General features: G+C 39.0%; 1 protein-coding gene across 1 annotated transcript in view; it reads left to right on the top strand.

Annotated features, from left to right (window-relative positions):
- Window positions 1-21493, top strand: part of LOC114080719 (multidrug and toxin extrusion protein 2-like) — a 52888-nt gene that overhangs the window by 18473 nt on the left and 12922 nt on the right. The window contains exons 9-12 of the mRNA XM_027922321.2: window positions 6504-6617; window positions 7628-7695; window positions 16188-16296; window positions 17244-17319. Coding sequence (XP_027778122.1) covers window positions 6504-6617; window positions 7628-7695; window positions 16188-16296; window positions 17244-17319 — 367 coding nt within the window. The remainder of the gene's footprint in view (window positions 1-6503; window positions 6618-7627; window positions 7696-16187; window positions 16297-17243; window positions 17320-21493) is intronic.

Raw genomic sequence — 21493 nt, 5'->3', positions numbered from 1 at the left:
GAGATCGAGCCCAGGGTCTCATGCATACCAAGTGAGCACCCCCACCACTGAGCTGTATCACAGCCTTCTTATCTCTTTTAAAAGCAGATTTGGGAGAAAGGGGTGGGGAGGGAGCATGGGGGCAGGAAAGATGGTGGAATGAGATGGACATCATTACCCTAGGTACATGTATGACTGTACATATGGTGTGACACTACATTGTGTACAACCAGAGAAATTAAAAGTTGTGCTGCAGTGGGGTTCAATGAATCAAAATGCATTCTGCTGTCATATATACATAATTAAAACTAATTAATTAATTAATAAAAAAAGCAGATGTGGATAAGTGAAAGCTTAGGAAATTTCTCAGCTTCACTGTGCTCAGCCTCCACATTTGAACATGAGGAGCCTTCATCCATATTCTGTTGTTGTTTCAGATTATTTATGTTTCACAATCAAAATTAGGAAAATTATCTGTTTATTTTTTAACAGCTACACTGAAGCAAAATTTACATATATAAACTTCACTCATGTAAAGTGAAATTTTTGCAAATTTGCAGGGTTGTACAGCCATTGTCAGAATCCAGTTTCAGGACATCTATCACACAAAACAACTACTTCTTAAAATTATGCAGCCAAACCATTTCCCCACCTCAGCCCAGGATAACCACTAACCTACTCTGAATCTCTACAAATCAGCTTTTTTTGGGCACCATTTCAATTATTTTATGTTGTAAGTAAACCATCCAGCTGTGAGACAGATTAATGGCTTCTTCAGAGATGGCCAATTACCAATAATTAAATAAGAAGGGATGAATTAAATTACTGTTCAAAGGTGGTTTTCATCTTCTTGATCAATTTATGTCTTTTTTTACCCTCTCCCAGTTCTTGGTTTCAGTGGCACAGGAAGAAAAGTCATATGGAAATAGTTTTTGAAAAACAAATACATATTTTAAGGATGCTCTGCAAATCCAGTTAATTATGCCAGATTAATAGATCCTTTGGTTTTAGTGAGCTTTTGGAGTGGTTGGTGTATTTGACTTGTTACTAACCATTTAACATTCTTTAAATAATTAGCATTCTTGTAAAATTCACACAGCACTTGCACAGCTAAAAATAAAAACTCGAGAATTAACAATTTAGATTTCCCTAAATATTTAAACATTGACTTCAAATGTATCACTTTTAAACATTCAATTAAAATCTTAAGTCTACTATATCAGTCTTAAAAATGCTTTAAGCTACCTTAAAAACAGTTTTTAAAATGCAGTACATAATTAAAAATAGTTTTAAAATACAACACATACAAAATGTATAATGATTATAAAATGAATCAAATATTTTCACACTACAAATAAATACATAAGTGTGAATATAACAAACTATAAGTTTGTTTCTTTACTGTCTTTTCTCTTTCTTCCCCCCTTCCACTCAACCTGGGGATGGGACCCAGGACCTTGCTAGGCAAGTACTTTAAGTCCTCATGAGTAGATTCAGGTTGAAGTTTTATGGCAAGTACACCACATAGGGAATGATGAGTTCTTGTTACAGCACCCTGGAGGCATATAATTTCAAGTAATCCTGGGTTTGATCATTTGGCTGAGGCAGTAACAGCCAGAGTTCTCCACTGGAAATATGCATTTTGTCCTTTGTAACTAGAATATAATCTGTAGGGTGGTGGAGATCATTTGACTAATTGGTTCTCCAATAACTTTTCATCCAATGGTCTTAGTATCCACTGATGGTTCTTAATTCAATCAATGATTACATTGGGGGTTGTGATTGTTCTTAAACTTCTCATATGCATATTATATCAGGATGCATTCAATAATAGGTAATAAAAGGAAAAAAAAGTTCAACTGAGCTTAACCATTAAAGGTTTACTTAACTGGCTCATATAACTGGAAATCCAAAGGTAGGTGTCTCAGTATTGGTGTCCAAGGAAGTTCATGCCCCGAAAGAAAATCAGGAGTTTCCAAGAAAAGGAGGCGTGGTGGTTGGGCAGACAACCACAATGCTCACTATAACATATTAAAATATGCATTTTTCATCTCTGTTCTCTTCCTAGATGTCAAACCTTTTTTTCCCCTTCTCCCCAGCCTTATATTCAATGTTATAGTTAACTAATGCTTATGTCCTGTGTCTTACCTAATTTAGATTCATTTATTGTTTTTAATTTGGACAAATTATGTTTTTAATTCTCATATTTATTTTTACTTGGTTCGTTTTCATATCTACCTGTCCCTTATTTTAAAAATCTTTTGCCTCTGAACATGTGAAGAATGCTTATTTTAAAATTGATTTCCGGTTGTATTTCTACTTCATTAGGTATGAAATCTCTTCTTTGTTGGTTTTGTGTCACTTTTTCCTGGCATGAGATTTCTTATTTGTTTATATCTTGGGCCATGGAACATACTTCTTATACTTGTAACTTACTGACTCTCAGACTCATATATTTTATATCTTAATATCTCTAAAATGGACTTTATTTTTCAATGGATGTGTTAAAATGTTATAATTCAATTGGCAGATCCTTTCCGACACATAATGACTCCTTATATGTGTTGAGATACAGTACTTGATCTTACTGCCCAGTGTCTGGTTGAGGCCTGCCATCTCAAACTGTGATTTTGTCCGATTTCCTCATGATGTTTTTTGTGAACTTATCTTCCAAGGGGCTGTCTTCCTTGTGAGTCATACGCAATGTCCTGATCATTGGTGGAAGGGCTGTGCCTGCCCAGGTCTAATGGGCTATGCCTGAGCAGTCTCTTGGCTCAGGGTGTCCTCACTATGACTGTACTTCAGGTTCTTCTATATGTGGTGACCCTTTCTGTGGAATTAAGTGGAATTAAGTCTCTTCACACTGTTCATAGCTTAGGACAGTCAGTCAGCTTGTTTGTGCCCATGACACCAGCGCTGGCGAGCTGCCTTGTCTTTATTTGCAGATAGGGAACTGTGTTTTCCTGGCTCCTGACTCTCTTTGATCACTAGGGCCAATGCCTTGACCCCCCTACCCTTCTCACCATCCATAGCCACCAGCAATCTATGCGGCTCCTTTTCTATCAGTTCATTGTATTGTTCTTCCATCAAACTACCATATTCAAATCTGGGGCATGGGGTAGGGTTCCAGGCTCACGCTTTTCCTTTTTTTGATCTTATGTTTCAGAAAGTCCTTGGTGTGTTTAATGCTGCCTTATCCTCTCCCCCTTCTCTCCCTCTCCTGCTCTGAACCTCAGTTGCAAAGTGCTAAGTTTCTCATGTTCAAATTTATGGGACACCAATGTCATATTCCTCTGTCCCTCCCACATTAGGACATTTCTCCCTTCATGTCTCAGTTCCCACTTTCTTCTCCTAAGGCACTCTCTCTGTGTTTGATATTTGTTTCAATGTATATTTTTGAAAACTGTGCCACATTCTTTTGACCTGCATACACATTTGTATTTACCTGATAATATTATAGTTCAGATTTCTTTCTTAACCTAAACTTTTTTTTACTTAGTACAGAGGTTGGCAAACCCATGAACCAAATCTAGCCTGTAACCTATTTTCATAAATGCAGTTTTATTGGAACATAGCCACAGCTGATCTTTTATGCATTGCCTGTGGCTGCTCTTGTGCTTCTAGAGCAGAGTTGAATAGTTGTGACAGGGACCATCTGGCCCGTGATGTGACGTGTCTTTGCCACATGACCCTTAACAGAAAATTTTGTAAGTTTGTTGGCTTCTGATTTAGCAGTTTTCTTTTTGCTTATATTTTTAGTTATGGTAAAATATATATAACAAAATTGACCACTTAGCCATTTTTAAGTGTGCAGATCAGTGGAATTAAGTCCATTCACACTGTTGTGAAACCATCAACACCATATGTTTTGGTCCATTTCCTTTTGCTCTAATTGCATACTATAGACTGGATGATTCATAATGAATAGTTCCAGAGGCTTGCAAGTTCAAGAGCATGGTGCTGGCATGTGCTCAGCATCTGGTGCGGGCCTTCTTCCTGCATTATAATATGGTGGAGGGCATCACAGGATAGCACAGAGCAAGAATGCCAGAGAGAGCTTGCTTTTATGACAAAGCCTCTCCCAAGATAAACCATGTGTCCACTAACCCATTAGTCCATTAATCCACTAGAGCTCTGCCCTGAGGACCCAATCACCTTCCAAAGGACCCACCTCAGATTACCACTAAGGTAAACAATAGAACCATCCGTCTCTAGAAAGTTTTCATCTTGAAAAACTGAAACTCTGTACCCATTGAACAACTCCCCATTCCTCCCTTCCTGTGCCCCAGGTCCTGGAAACCACCATTCTGCTTTTTGTCTCTATGAATTTGATTACTCTCGCTCGATACCTTATATAAATGAAATCATATGATATTGATCTTTTTTTGTGACTGGCTTATTTCATTTAGCATAATGTCCACAGGGTTCATCATGTTGTAGTACATGTCAGAATTTCCTTCCTATTAAAGGATGAATACTATTCCATTATATGTGTAAACTACATTTCCTTATCCATTCATCAGTCAGTCAGTGGACATCTGGGTTGCTTCCACCTTTTGGCTATTGTGGAAAATGCTGCTAGGAACATGGGTATACAGATATCCCTTCATGACATTAATTTCAATTCGTTGGGGTGAAATTACCAAAATTACCCCAAAGTGAAATTACTGAATCATACGGTCATTAATTTTTTCAATTAATTAACTTTATAGTATTTAATTCACTTAATTTTTTGAGAATCCTGCATATTGTTCTTCCATGGTTTATTACACTTTTTAACATGCCCACCAACAGTACACAAGGGTTCCAATTTCTGTATATTTTTGCTAATCTTTGTTTTTGGTTCCTTCCTTCCTTCCTTCTTTCTTTCCTTATTCCTTCCTTTCTCCTTCCCTCTCACTCTCCCTCCCTTTCTTCCTTTCTTTTTGATAATAGACATCCTAATGAGTATTAGGTAATAACTCATTTTGATTTGCACTTCTCTAATTACTAGTGATGTTGAACATCTTTTCATGTACTTGTCCATTTGTATATTTTCTTTTTAAAAATATTTTTATTAGTTATTGATGGACCTTTATTTATTTGTATGTGGTGCTGAGAATCGAACCCAGGGCCTCACACATGCTAGGCAAGCACTCTACCTCTGAGCCACAGCCCCAGCCCTCATTTGTATATTTTCTTTGGAGAAATGTCTATTCTAATCCTTTGCCCATTTTTAAATTGGGGTTTTTTTTTTTTCATTGCTGGGTTGCAGAAGTTATTTTTGAGTTATGGATTTTATGACATCTTTATGAGGTATATGATTTGAAAATATTTTCTCCCATTCTGGGGGTTACCTTTTCATCCTGCTGATTGTGTCCCTTCATGCACAGAAAGTTTTAATTTGGGCATTCTATTTTGTCTATTTTCACTTTTATTGCTTAAGATCTACTAAAAACTGGGTGCACTTTTGTTGCACCCAGTCCCAGTTAGTTGGGAGGCTGAAACAGGAGGGCTCCTTGTGCTCAGGACCTCCTCTCAGAAAAAGAGGGATCTATCCATATTCTCTCTCTCTCTCTCTCTCTCTCACACACACACACACACACACGCACACATACACAAATATATAAATATGTACATATATGTGTGCATATTTGTATGCAGTGTTTTGCTCTCAACCACAGTGTGCATCTATTGAATTTTACCTCTCTAGTTCTCTCTTGATGGTCTCCTTGTTGTCTCTCACACTCCATGGCCACAGTCTTCACAATGTGTAGCCTACATTTTTTATGGAGTACCACAAAACTTTCTTTGCCATTTATATCCAGGAATGGCACGTATGGGTGATAGTCCCACCAGCTGGCTGGGCTGATGAGATGAACTGGGTTCAAAGGATCTGGCTGTTTTGACCTAAGAAAACAGCAAAGAAATCACACAAAACACAGACATGAGTTTCTCAGCTATAGGGCAGGACAGCTCTGCGACTTTAAGGGGTCAGCTTCCATGCAAGACAGTGCTAGAAAGAGAGCGTGCACTCGGGATCTTGTTATTTTATAGGGGGGACACACAAAGGAACTTCAATGGAATGTTCTTCACCAAATTAAGGCAGGAGATAGGATTTTGAAAGTTGGAGTCTTGCTTGGTGATGTCTTGTGGTCAGCAGATTGATTGACATCTTGGCAAGTCACACCCATCTCAGGTGCTGCGTGGGATCACAAGCAGAGTGCACAGGGTGTGCACACTGTGTTGCACACCCCAATCATCATGCAACGCCCCTCATATAACTCAAATGCACATAGCTCACACACACAGCCCGTGGATGGCTCATGACATGATAGGGCATAAACATACTTTAGTCTCACTAAACATTGACAGTTTAGTGCCTGCTATCTTAAACCCTGGTCCTCTTTGACATCTTTATGTTTTGCTGGAGACTACTCAGAAGCTACTTACAGCCTCTGACCATGTGGAAAAGGCCGGTATCTGAATAGAATGGTTATTATCAGAGAATACAATAAATATCTGTTTTGTTCCCTGATCTGCAGGTTGGACGAGGGAGTGCTTCCAAGAGTGGGGCGCCTACATCCACTTGGCTATTCCCAGTATGTTCATGCTGTGCATCGAGTGGTGGACCTTCGAGATCGGAACCTTCCTCGCAGGTCTGTCAGCAGTCCAGTGGACACCTATGCCCAGCCTGGCGAGTGACCTCTCCAAAGCTTTTCTAGAAATTAAAGTGTTGCTTCTCCATCCTGCACCATCTTATCAGGCTCTCGTGGAGGTTTTTAATACAGGCATAAACTTTTCACCAACCAGATTTGGAATGGATGGGACTGTAGCACTACTGACCCACCCTATATTTTGTAAATAAGGAAAAGGAGGCGGCTGGCAAGGGGTTTGCCAAGAGTCATGGAGTGGGAAAACAAAACCTCAAACCCAGGTCTCCTGACTCGGCCTGCCTTGTGTTTCATTCGACTTTTCCTAAGCATCTGGCTATTTTGTTGTTGTTGAAGTCTCTCTTTGTTGCCTAGGCTGACCTTGAAATCCTGGGCTCAAGCCATCCTCCTGCCTTGGCCTCCTGAGTACTGATGTGCACTAGCTCACCTGACTTCCAGTCAAAATTTTAAGACTTAATAAATGCAGAGTCATTGATTTGGCTCTGTTTTAGCTATGACCTGCATGTTTACTGAATTGTGATGATTTGAGCCGTTGGTATTCATTTTAGCCATCTGATCACTAGTAACATGATAGATCAAATAGAGGACAAGGTAACAGAGCAGGTTGTGCCCAGTGATACACGGTAGTGATCCTATCAGCTATGCATAGAGTTTGCCCTTCTGCCTTCCCCTCCCACACTGTGACCCCACATCTCCTGGGAATGACCTGCAACCCTAGGAGCCTTTTCTACTTTGAACCCGATGTTTTATTCCCTGGTGGAGCAGGGGCTTGTAAAATGAATGTGGCAATCTTAGCTGCCAGAAATCTTGGCAACTTCTCGAGGAAAAGATGTCTGGGGTTCTTCTCGGAACAATCGGACAGTGAATTCTACCTTCAAATGATGCTTCTGGGGCATGGTTGGCTTCTCTCAAATTAAAATGTGTCCTAGTTTTCTAAGGAAAATGCTTGTTTTAATTGAAGTTTTGAATGTCTTCTGCATGTGTCAACCTTTCAGGGCTGATTAATGTGACTGAGCTTGGAGCCCAGGCTGTCATTTATGAACTGGCCTCTGCAGCCTATATGGTAAGACCTTACGGGGTGAGACATCATCATTGCTTTGAGAGAGAGAGAGAGAGAGAATTGCATTATGGAGACAGCATGGATGGATTGGGGACCAGACACATGGAGTTGAGTCCTAGCCATAGCATTCCCTGACTATGTGGTATGGGCTCCTTACTGAACCTTACTGACATTTAGTCTCCTCCTATACAAAATGGGGGGAAATACCTAGTTTTCAGGTGAAGATTGAATGAGATACTGCATATGATACTTAACATGATACCTGGCATATACATTCAACCAATATGGAGTTAGTGCTGGAATAGGATGGTGAGTGAGATGGAGACAGCTTCTGTTTTCTTGTAGCTGTGGCTCAGAGAGGAGACAGAGATAAAGAAGAAAATAAATAAATAAAGACAGACAAATATGAGCATTGCAAATATCATATATGTATGATAAGCACCATAAAAAAGCAAAAAATGGTCTGAGATGCATGAAAACAGAGGCAGATGCCTTTTAGGTCAGGTAGTGAGGGAGGGTCTCTGTGTGTCACTGTTTAAGCTGGGACATGAAGGATAACAGAAGCTGGCCTGGGGAACCCACAGGTGGGAGTCAACTGTGCAGCCTGAGCCAAAGCCCCATGATGGAACTGTACCTGGCACTGCTGAGGGCTTATTGAGGGTTATTGAGAGAAAGTTGGAGGGAGCACACAGGGCCTGTGGTCCCAGGTCAAGGAACAATCATTCTTCGCCTGTGTAAGCCATTCTTCGCGGGCTTCAGGGTAAGAATTGTAGGTGGGAGTGGAAAGGACAGAAGAGGCTGCTAGAATGGCCCAGGTAAAGGAGAAGAGAAGTGGAAGAATTAGGTCTGTGGGGAGGCAGAATGTCAAAGCCAGGGTCAGAGTTTGGTTGTGGCATGCAAGGCAGGGAGTGAGAAGAATCACACAGCTGTGCAGGGTAATGCCTCTTATCTTCTGATGCTTTTTTGAAATTCCCACCCCATACAGACATGGGAAACTGGGAAACTCCCATTGTTTTGTCTGTTTCTTTTTGTGTGTGTGTGTGTGTGTGTGCTGGTGCTTGAACCCAGAGGAGCCAAATACCCAATCTTTTTTATTTTTTATTGTGAGACAGGGTCTTGTTAAGTTGCTGAGTCTTGGCTTGAACTTGTGAACCTCTGTTTCAGCAACCTGTCCCATGCTGACTGGCCCAGTCACTGGGATTACAGGTGTGAGCAGCTGCTTCTTGTTTTTAAAAGATTAAGAGGCTCTACTGGGCAGTTGGACTACAGATCGTTTTTGTTTCCTTGTGTTTTTCTTTAATCTTAAAAGTGAAACAAATTTTAATGGTTATTCAAGTGATCAGCTGGGAATAAAAATAAAGAGTGTCAGGAGCCAGCCCAACATGGAGAGGGCAGGAACAGAAGGAAACTCGGCAAAGAGACGGAGGAGCCGGCTGAGGGAGACAGGGATGTAGTGTGGTGGGAGGTTGGAAAACATCCACTGGGTTTAGGGGTAAGGCCATTAGGGACCTCATGGAGCAATGAAGAGGTACAGCCAGATTTGAATGAATGACTTTCAAGGCAGGTAAAGGAATAGAGAGAGGCTCCTTGGGTAGACAGTTCTGCATAAATGTTAACCTTGGTTGTCAGAGTTGGGACGTGTGGTTATCAGGGGAGGGCTTTGATTTTGCTTCTGTACATATGTATGTGTGTATGTATTTTGGTACTGGGGATTGAACCCAGGGGCACTTAACCACTGAGGTCACATACCTGTCCCTTTTTATTTTTTATTTTGAGACAGAGACTCACTAGGTCATGTAGGGCCTTGCTAAGTTTCTGAGGCTGGCTTTGAACATCATGATCCTCTTATCTCCCCAGTTGCTAGGATTACAGGCATGCGCCCCTATGCCCTGCTATTTCTGATTTTAAATGGTGATAGTAGAGCTGTTTGATAAACAGGAGACATCTACTAATTCTGTCTTCAGATCTGTTTTTCTATCTGATCTGTCACACACTTCCCGTTTCTTTACATTTTTATTTTTAATTGTGGTAAAATATATCTAACATAAAATACTATCTTAATTGTTAAGTGTTACATCTCAGAATGTTAATTACACTCACACTATTATGTGACCATTTACAGACTTTTCATATCGCAGCGTGGAAACTATGCATCCACCATCAAGCTCCCCACCTCTTGTCCCCAGCCCCAGTTCCTGGCACCCACCACCTACTTTCTGTTTGTCACAGACTTCCTTTTGTGAGAGACAGGAAGGTAATAATTCTTCATTATTCCCAGGGGAAAGCAAGCTTTCTTAGTGGTGAGTTCACAATAAAATTATATAAAAAAAAAGACAAAAGCAAGAGTTAACAGATAAAACAGGAAAACTAGAGTTCAGATTTTGAGATAATGATGTAGTAGTAAGAAAAAGACTAGAAAATTATTATGTTACAAATAATTAGACATAAAAGAAAGAATTGAAACAAAAAAACAATATTTGCAAAAGAACCAAGTAGAACTTTGAGAATTAGAAAATAAAGTCATTGAAATCTAATATTGGATATGAAAAATAGCTGGTTAGTCACAGCTAAAAAGAATCAATAATGAACTTGATAGATGTAGAGACATTCCTCAGAATAAAACAAAGGCGTGTAGAGAGAGAGAATGTATAAAAGGTGTAGGTCAATATATATGTGTAGGAATTCCAGGGGGAGAGAGTAGGAGGCTGGTATAGACACAGTATTCAGGGACATAAGACAAGAGACAGAGCAAGATGATTAAAGATATGATTCTAAATATTTTAAAAATCTAATGATCATTATGCTGGAGATTTTAGCTTAGAAAATGAGGCAAGAAAAAAAAAAAAACATCCAGATTGGAAAGGAAAAAAAAAGATTAGGAAAAAAAAGTAAAATTATTCCCATTTGCAAATGACATGATCTTTTATATAGAAAACTACAAGGAATCTGCATACAAACACACACACCTTAAACTACTAGAGTTAATAAATGATTTCAGCAAAGTTGTAAGATATAAGATCAATACACACTCTTCTGTTGCATTTCTACATATTAGCAGTGAATAATCTGAAAATGAAGAAAACAATTCAATTTATTTAAAAATATTTAGTAACTTGATATACGAAAATGGGAATTTTGTCTTAATTTTTGTCAGTAAGGTAGCCTATATTTATGTTTAACTAGGTATGAAGTCTGTATAACCAGAAGATTATCAGTTTTCTGTCAATTGCATCTGTAACAAATTATTCACATTATTTTAATTAACTGATTAATTATTTTTGTGGAAATGAAAGCCAGGACTCGGTAGTTTTCTTCCCCCGTAGATTTTAATTTATATATATTCTTTTTTTTAATTGGTTGTTCAAAACATTATAAAGCTCTTGACATATCATATTTCATACATTAGATTCAAGTTGGTTATGAACTCCCAATTTTACCCCAAATACAGATTGCAGAATCACATCGGTTACACATCCACATTTTTACATAATGCCCTATTAGTAACTGTTGTATTCTGCTACCTTTACTATCCTCTACTATCCCCCCTCCCCTCCCCTCCCCTCCCATCTTCTCTCTCTACCCCATCCACTGTAATTCATATCTCTCCTTGTTTATTTTCCCATTCCCCTCACAACCTCTTATATGTAATTTTGTATAACAATGAGGGTCTCCCTCCATTACCATGCAATTTCCCTTTTCTCTCCCTTTCCATCCCACCTCATGTATCTGTTTAATGTTAATCTTTTCTTCCTGCTCTTCCTCCCTGCTCTGTTCTTAGTTGCTCTCATTATATCAAAGAAGACATTTGGTATTTGTTTTTTAGGGATTGGCTAGCTTCACTAAGCATAATCTGCTCTAGTGCCATCCATTTCCCTGCAAATTCTATGATTTTGTCATTTTTTAGTGCTGCGTAATACTCCATGGTATATATATTCTTAAAACCATCTTTTTTCCCCCCTGTGGTGCTGGGGATTGAACCTGGGGCCTTGTGCATACAAGGAAAGCACTCTACCAACTGAGCTATATCCCCAGCCCCTTTCTTGGAACCATATTAATATAAAAGCAATTCATACTAAGGAACACATAATATATTCACCTAGTTCAGAAATTTACAAAAGTGAGAGTAAACTTACGTCCTCTCTTTTTAGTCTGTTCCCCTGAGCCATCCCACTTAACCATTTTCTGATCATTGTTACCAGACCTTTGGACCTACATTTCTTTTTTTTTTTTTTTTTTTAACTTTTGATCATCTTTTATTGTTATAAAGAGAACTTTGTTCTCTAATAACATTTTATAATGTCATTAGAAATATTATGTTTAGAAGCTATGAAATATTTCTACTGTTATTAAAATATTATGTTTAGAGACTCTAAAATTAATTGTAAGTTTATAGACATATGCAAATGAAGTGTTTTAAGTAAAATTATTAATTAATTTTACACCTAAGTTTTCAAATAATTAAAAATAAGGTTTTTCTTTTTTTAATTTTTTATTGTTGGTTGTTCAAAACATTACAAATTTCTTGATATATCATATTTCACATTTTGATTCAAGTGGGTTATGAACTCCCATTTTTACCCCATATACAGATTGCAGAATCACATCAGTTACACATCCATTGATTTACATATTGCCATACTAGTGTCTGTTGTGTTCTGCTGCCTTTCCTATCCTCTACTATCCCCCCTCCCCTCCCCTCCCCTCCCCTCCCCTCCCCTCTTCTTTCTCTACCCCCTCTACTGTCATTCATTTCTCCCCCTTGTATTATTTTTCCCTTTCCCCTCACTTCCTCTTGTATGTACTTTTGTATAACCCTGAGGGTCTCCTTCCATTTCCATGCAATTTCCCTTCTCTCTCCCTTTCCCTCCCACCTCTCATCCCTGTTTAATGTTAATCTTCTTCTCCTGCTCTTCGTCCCTACTCTGTTCTTAGTTACTCTCCTTATATCAAAGAAGACATTTGGCATTTGTTTTTTAGGGATTGGCTAGCTTCACTTAGCATAATCTGCTCTAATGTCATCCATTTCCCTGCAAATTCTATGATTTTGTCATTTTTTAATGCAGAGTAATACTCCATTGTGTATAAATGCCACATTTTTTTTTTTATCCATTCGTCTATTGAAGGGCATCTAGGTTGGTTCCACAGTCTTGCTATTGTGAATTGTGCTGCTATGAACATCGATGTAGCAGTGTCCCTGTAGCATGCTCTTTTTAGGTCTTTAGGGAATAGACCGAGAAGGGGAATAGCTGGGTCAAATGGTGGCTCCATTCCCAGCTTTCCAAGAAATCTCCATACTGCTTTCCAAATTGGCTGCACCAATTTGCACTTTATCCAATAACTATAGACTCTGTTGAGAAAGATGAGGAATATAGCTCATTTTCCACAGCATCTCCCTCTACATTATGGTTTTTCTTCTAGTTCTCTTAGTGGTTACTTTTATGACTTTAATAATAAACATAGGCTTCTTTTTCTTGATCTATCAACTTTATAGATGCTGCATCTTGACTCCCTGAATTGTAAGATGAGGAATATTTTGTAATTGTGTTTCTTTCTATATCTCTTCTCATTTGCCTTCCAAATTTCACAAGCTACTTAACAACCAGCCACAAGTTATGAGATGGGTACTAATCTAAATTACAGATAGTAACTCATGGAATCCTTATATTTATAGATGAGGAAGAGGGACCCTAGTTCAAGGAAGTAATTGGCTGGGATTTGAACCCAGGGACCTGGCTCCAGAGTTCATGGTCTCAATCACAATGTTGTGCTACTATATTCTTGTTTTTATTTTGTGATGGTTATAATCTTTGAATTATGTCTTATATTATACTTGTATGTTTTAATATTTTAGGGGTCATCTGAAAAAACCAACATTAATAACAATATGATTCTTATAAATATGATAATTCGCATGTCCAAGTGATGGTTCTTGCAACACATGAGAAGGAAATGCTGTCCAAATAGTTACCAAAACTGTGTAAAGAGAACTTTATGAGCAAAAAATTAAATTGATGATTTTTTTCTTGTTTTTATCAGTTGGTTAAAATCATGTCATATTTTAGTTTGTTTACTATTTAAGATAGGACTTTATTTTGAAGTTTTAAAAATGTTCTTATTAGTTGTTGAGGGACCTTTAATTAATTAATTGATTGATTGACTTGTATGCAGTGCTGAGAATCCAACCCAGGGCCTCACACATGCCAGGCAAGCGCACTACCACTGAGCCACAACCCCAGCCTGAAGGACAGGACTTTTCTTGTACAGCTTTTTATTTATTTCTCTGGCATTTCTAATAGCCTTTTTCTCTTACTGATAGGAGCAGCACATGCCTTCATCATCTTACTAATATCATATGGGGTTTAAACAAACCGTTACCTGTGAATCCATTTTTCTTCCTTAAACACCTCAGGACCCTTTGGTTCCTTGTTTTCATTTGTATACACTGATTTCTAGACTTTTTTCTATCACGCTACACAGCTGTCATTCCAGAATTTATTTCTTTTTCTTCATGACTTAAATCTACAGTCTACCTTTAAATATCTGAGGATATTAAATTGAACTTTTAAATATTCTTTTCTGCTCCTTAAGTTATCAATTTTGTTTCCTCTGAGGTCAAGTAGCCTTTTATTTATCCTGATCTTTTTGGAGGAATGTGTGTTTCAATTTCCCTCAAAGCTCTGGTGATCTTAATGACCCATTTATACTTATGAATGAGCGAATACAATGGATTCATAAAATAAATGGCTGGCATTGAATTCCCATTCTGTGACCTGGAGATTTTTCTCCAACAGGTCTTTGTCCTGAATGGGATGGACCAGTGGGAAGCTAGGTGCAAAGGTGATCTCTCTCAAGTGACATCTTCATTTTTAATTGATTGATTGATTGTGGTACTGAGCAGTGTCCCTAAAGCCTTTTTATTTTTTATTTTGAGACATGGTCTCACTAAGTTTTCCAGGTGGGCCTTGACCTTGTGATCCTCCTCCCTTAGCCTCCCATGTTGCTGGGATTTCAGGCATATGCTGCTGTGTCTGGCTAGGGGTTATGAATGCGTGGATATGAGGCAGAAGTAGTCTGACCTTCACCTTCCTGTCCTACCCTGGCCCCATATCCACCCACTCCCTAAAACAAAAGAGAAAGGCTTGATTTTGGGTACACAGAGCCCACAGGGAGCTCACACACAGTTCCTCTCTGTGTTATCCCAGTCCTTCTGTGTGGAGAGTATGAGGGAGCTCAGATAGGCCTCGTTGGCATCTCCCTGGATACTGCTTTCCTTGCCTTGATGATGAACCTGGGACTTCAAAACCTGAGGGATCCACTGGGAAGGAGGAGCATGATCCAGCCTTCTGTTGTATTCTGGGCTGTGGATCCCCACGGTTCTACCCCAGGATCATGGCACTAGTACCAGTTTCCAAAAGCTGTTTTGCTATTCACAGTGTTGTCAATAAATTTCTCTCTACAAAGCACGGAAATTAATTTTCTATGAATAATGTCTGGGGAGGGAAGGGAGTCAAGCATGTAAGCCTGACATTCATCTTGAACTGAAAAGTCAATGGTGCATACTTTGGGCACAGGTCTTACATGGTTTTATGTAGCAAAATCTATTGTTTCTCAAGTTCTTAATCTTAACAATAATATATACACATAACTGATATATATATATATAACTATATAATTAATATATATATTTTTATATATAGTTAATATGTAAATTAATTGTATATATAATTAATTTAGGCTAGTTTTCAAAACATTAACAAATTAGAAGGTTGTTGGGAGGATGCTGCTTGTGGCAGAAACAAGAAGTTAAAGCTGATATATAAATTCTTAAAGTAGACATGAGAGCCAAAATCAAAGCTGTCTATACAACTCATGTTACACATTCAGCCTAAAGCTGCACTATGTTGCAAGATAATGACTGAAGATTGAATGGTCTGTGTGAGAAGCAAAGAAACTTATAGCTTTAGATTTCCATAATTGATAATTACAATAAAGTTCTGGCCTTTGAAGGGGCATATTCTAGCTGTCTGGATGGTCAGACATGGAGTGTTTCATCTGTCCCACCATCAATGGGGGGCTATGGAGTCAGATTTCATCAACATTTGTTGAGTTCCTGCAGTGTGCCAGGCTCTGTCCTAAGTGTTTTTCACATGGTTCTTTCCATTCTATAAATAACTTATGATTTATATTAAGTTAAATCTTACTTTTAAGAGCATAGCTAGCTTAAATTAAGTCATGATGATGAAGGTGTTGTGCCAGTAAAGGAGGGGCTTTGCACCCATATCCGGCTTCCTCAAGAGGTCCTCGTCTGGTACTTGTGAAGATGCAGTGAGGAAATCAAGTGTCAAGGAGGCTGAGCCTTTATCACTCACCACACAGACAGGATGAAATAGAGTTATTTCTAGAGCCCAGAATGCTGAGTCCAGATGGACCCTAGTGTGCTAATGTGTGAACTTTCGGGGTTTTTTAAATTATGATTTATGTTTGTTAATTCCTAGGTGCCTTTTGGCTTTGGTGTGGCCGCCAGTGTCCGAGTGGGCAATGCATTGGGAGCAGGGAATGCTGAGCAGGCTCGGTGCTCCTGTACCTCTGTTCTGTTGTGTGCGAGTGAGTAAAGCACTTCTAACCTCCTGGTGTCTTTAAGGAATTTAGTGTGATAAGTGAAAATCAATGTATCAGAATATCTTAACGAATTGAGTCATATATATATACACTCAACTATGCTCTTTCCGATTTACTGAGTTAAGTCAATCTTCTAATTATAATTTTCTGTTACTACATGCCAAGTACATAATGTTCTGCTTGATTCTACTGAAATAATTTCCAAGGCAATTATCATATGCAGTCAGACTTTATGAGGATAGTATAGTCCAAGTGACTAACTCTCCATGTTCCTGGACCATCACCTCTTCTGGCTATTCCAGTGTCCTAAAATCTCAGCAGTTGGAAAAGATTCTGATGCACTGATGGCCTGGCCTGTTTGTGCTGCTGTAAGAGAGTGCAGACTGGGAAGTCCAAGGTCAAGGTTCCAGCAGGTTTGGCTGTCTAGTGAAGGATGCTTTTTGCTTCCAAGGTGGAGACTTGATTTTCATTCTCCGATGGCAGAAGGGACGGAAGGGTGAAAAGGGGTCCAAAGAGACCTAATCCATTCATCAGGTCACAGCTCTCATGATCCAGTCACCTCCCAGAGAGCACAACTCCCAATACACTTTCATTGGAGATTAAATTTCAACATGAATTTTGAAGAGGACAAAGCCATTCAAACTATCACAGTTGAAATCTTATCGAGGATCAGTCTCCCTTAGAAAAAGGAGTCAGAATTGCCAGAGCTTAGTTATCCTTTTCATAGACAGCAAAATGACACATTATTTACCTTATAAAAATTTATTTTGAGTTGGGGTCTTGCTATGTTACCTCAAACTTGTGGGCTCAGGCAATCCTCCTGCTTCAGCCTTGCAAATCATTGATGAGAGTCTTCCATGAGATGTCAGCCCTAGGATTTATCACACTTTGGAGAATTGTCACTTCCTGTTGGCTTCTTCCATGCTTTCCAGGTGTTTGTGCACTTGCACTGGGAGTTCTGCTAGCAGCTTTGAAGGATGTGGTTGCCTACATTTTCACCAGTGACAAGTATGTACTCATGGATAAAAATGTCATTGCTTTTAGGTTTTCTTTCTTCACTATATTTTTCTGATTATGAGAGATGAATAGCAGTTTACTTCATAGGAAAGCTCTTCATGCAGCCAGGAATGAGAAACAGAATTATGTGAATGAGTTTGAATGAAGAAAGCCCAAGAAAACCATTCCCAATCCTCCCATACCCAGTTCATTTACTCATCAGACCTGAGTGGAGTTTTGCTCAGATGTACACAGGAAGAGTACATGTAACATCCTCATCCCCAGAGAGAGGCACCTTACAGTCCAGGGCATGCTGACAGTACCCATGCCTGATTCTTTCTGGGCAGTATTTGCAAAAATGACTGACTTTGTCTTAGGCTCAATTGTATTGCATTTTCTGTAACAATGTGCTTGAATATTTTTTTTTTTTTTTAGGTATGCTGGTGTGTCTTTTCAGTAAAAAAAAAAAAAAAAAAAAAAAATCTTCATGGGCAGCAGGTGTGGCTCAGTGGTAGAGTACATTCTTGTAGTCCTGAGTTTCATCCCCATCTGAAAAAAAAATTCTTTTTTCATGAAGACTTTGAATAATTTGTACCAGTTGCCTCAAGTTCCGGTTGGGAAGAAATTCAGTCTTATTTTTTACAAGTTGTGCTCTCCCAGTTTCATCCAACTTCACTGGTTTTAAACAAAAGCATAAATGTATTCTCATAAAATCTTAGGCCTAAGGAGGTGGTCAGGTGGAGAAACAGGGACTGGTTTTATCTTCATGCCTTAAACAACAAAAAAGTAGGTATTTTAAAAATGTGTTTTATGCATTAGACAGCACAGAAGAGTTATTCCTGAGAGGGAAATGTAATGAAGAGAAGCCGCGATCAGCTCAGCTCACTGGAAGAGGGTTTTCAAGCCAGGAAGGGGAAGCCCTGGTGTATCAGACAGCTTTTCTTTGCTGTGACAAATACCTGAGAAAAGCAACTTAGGGTAGGAAAGGTTCATTTTGGCTCACAGTTTCAGAGTTCTCAGTCTATGGTCATTTGGCTCTATTGCTTTGGGCCTGAGTGGGGTGGGACATCGTGGCAGAAGGATGCTGCTCAGGTCATGGTAGCCAGGAAAAGAAAGAGGGAGAGAGGGAGACAAGCAGAAAAACCAACCGAACTACAGACAGACAGACACACACACACACACACACACACACACATTCAGAGAATGGGGCTGAGGATAAGAAATACCTTTCAGGGCAAGTCTCCAGTAACTGCTTTCCTTCATCTGGTTCCACTTCCTAGTTTCCATTGCCTTGCAGTAATTCATTCAGCTACCAAAGGATTAATACACAGATGCATCCATAGTCTTTGTGACCCATTTACTTTCCAAAAGCTCCACCTCTGCACTGGGGACCAAGTCTCCAACACATGAGTTTTTGTCGGACATTTCATGTCCTGGCAAAGCTCCTCTGTCCCCCTCGGGTTGAAGAAACACAGTTGGGAGTTCAAGGGGGCAGTGTGATTGGAGTTCACAAAGCATCAGAGAGAAGAGAGCTCCTCAGAGAGCACTTTCAAGATCCTCAGAGGTCTTTCTAGATCTTGAGCTGAATTGTGTATGTAGGTAACTTAGGGAAAATGGGGCCAAAAGGAGCAGGCAGAATAATCCCTGGAGTTTATAAAGGATTAGGAAGAGTTTGTGTTACCGCCAGCTGAATGAAACAATCCCAGTACATAGGACATCTATCTGGTAGAGTTTTCAGAAAGGTGTTGCCTAGAAAAGAAATTTAGTCCTAGGTGTCAAGGGTGCTCCGATCTTGCCTACCCAAGCCTAAGTACAAACCTTGAAAGTATCAGACTGTTTCTAGGAAACTTAACCACGTTAAAGCTCAAGGGTATATAAAATGGTAGCTTTGAATAGATGTGATGGACCCAACAAAGTAAAATTCACAACACCTAGCAGACAATTAAAAATGACCAGGCAGGGCTGGGGCTGGGGCTCAGCGGTAGAGCGCTGGCCCAGCGTGGCTGAGGTACTGGGTTTAATCCTCAGCACCACATAAAAATAAATAAATAAAAATAAAAGCATTGTGTGCATCTACAACTAAAAAAAAAAAAAAAAAAAATCTAAAAAAATGACCAGACCAGGCAAACATAGAAGCAAGAAACTAAAATCTGTAATGAAGGGAGGTATCAGTCAATGGAAAATGACCCAGAAATGAAACAGAGAACTGAATTACTCCTATACAAGGATATTAGAACAGCTTTTAAAACTATGATTCATATCTTCAAGAAGGTAGGGCTGGGGTTGTGGCTCAGTGGCAGAGCGCTTGCCTCACACATATGACATACTGGGTTCGATCCTCAGCATCACATAAAAATAAATAAAATAGAGGTATTGTGTCCATCTATAACTAAAAAAATTTTTTTTAAAAAGAAGGTAGAAGAGGAACAACAAAATGAAACAAAGAAGATAGGGGAGAAATATATGAGCATGTTGAAGTGAGACATCAAAGATATAAAAAACAAAATAAAACCAAATTGAACAGAATATTAGATGACATCAACAGCACATTAGATACCATAGAAGAAAAAAATAAGGAATTTAAATATACAGCAATAGTAAATATCCTAAATAAAATGTAGATAGAAAAGACTGGAAAGAAAAATGAATAGATAGTATCTGCAGGCTGTGAATGGCCTTAAAACCAAGTATTAGAATTCCCCAAACAGAGGCTCTCCTCTATTGACAGAAGAAAATTTTAAAACATAATGTCAAAAAACCTAGACAGATTTGAAAAAAATCTTAGAATTAAAGAGATCCAAAGAGCTATTTAATGTAAATACCCATCCGATGCTGGGATTCCTCCAAAATATATTTGTAGACCCTGCAGCTTATACTTATATAACTTCAGTGATGAAGAACTTGCTAGCAATGATTGTCAGGGTATCATCCTTATTTTGAGTTAAAATCTTCCTTTCTCACCTGTAATCCAAACTGTTATCCTCTACCTGAGGCAGAGTCAGCTAAAACATTTGCCTGCACAGGTTTCCAACATGTAAAATCCCTCAAAGATTGAATTTAGCCCTGGGCAGGTTTGAATCAGGTGAAATAAAGACGGCCTTCCAAGTAGGGTTTTCTAGGAAACCACCAGACATGTGGTCTGTCTGGAATATAATAATTGTGCTTTGTGAACAAGGCTTCAAAAGAGCCAGCCTGTTCTTCCTCAGGTCATGGAACATAAACTGTTAATGTTCAAGGTTACCAGTTAATGTTCAAGGTGTCCTTGTTGGCAGGAAACATTAGGATAAGTTACAACATCACAAAGCTTGCTGTTCTCACCAATATTCAGCCACTTTTGTTAAACATTTGTTTTAGTCGTAGATAGACACAATACCTTTATTTTATTTTTTATGTGATGCCGAGGATTGAGCCTAGTGCCTCACAAGTACTAGGCAAATGCTCTACCACTGAGCCATGACCCCAGCCCCTCAGCTGCTTGTCTTGAATAAGTGCCCCAGACACCTAAAGCGCCTTTGGTTCATTTCTACAGTTTGGAAAAAAAAATGGGGTCTGATAATATTTGCCAGATTCTACTTTTCTTTCTTCCTTTCTTTCCTTTCTCTTTGTATGCTTCACAATTGTTTTGTTGTTGATAACTAGACATTTTGAATATTATAATAAGTGACTGTGGCAATCAGATTGTCTTTTTTCCCCAGGCATTGCTGTTCTTGCTTGTAGAGGGCTACAGTCCTTTTGTTTGGTAACCTTCCAAACTAGCTTTTATACAGTCTCTATGACCTCATAAGAGATTTCTATAAATTCTTTGATCTGATGAGGATTTTTTTTGAAAGCTCTCTTTAAAAAGATTTTTTTATCCCCAATACTGGGAATTGAACCAAGGGATGCTTTTTTTGCCACCGAGCTACATCCCCAACCCTTTTTACTTTTCTTGAGACAAGAGTTTCAGCTAAGTTGCTGAGACTAGTTTTGAATTTGTGACCCTCCTTCCTCAGCCTCCTGAGTCTCTGAAATTACAGGCATGTGCCACTGCACCCAGCCTCTTTAAATTCTTTGACAAGCATTGCCTGGGAAGGCACAGCAGTCCAAAGGGCCTCTACGCTAGTCCCTCAGTTAACCTGATAGATCAAAACATTCAACTCTGACTTTTGGAGGACAAGGCCCTTATTATCCAACCTGGCAGCAGAAA

This window comes from Marmota flaviventris, chromosome 17, assembly GCF_047511675.1.
Source record: "Marmota flaviventris isolate mMarFla1 chromosome 17, mMarFla1.hap1, whole genome shotgun sequence".
Taxonomy (NCBI): domain Eukaryota; kingdom Metazoa; phylum Chordata; class Mammalia; order Rodentia; family Sciuridae; genus Marmota; species Marmota flaviventris.
Note: the sequence above shows the minus strand (reverse complement) of the source record. Positions and strands in the feature narration are given on the sequence as shown.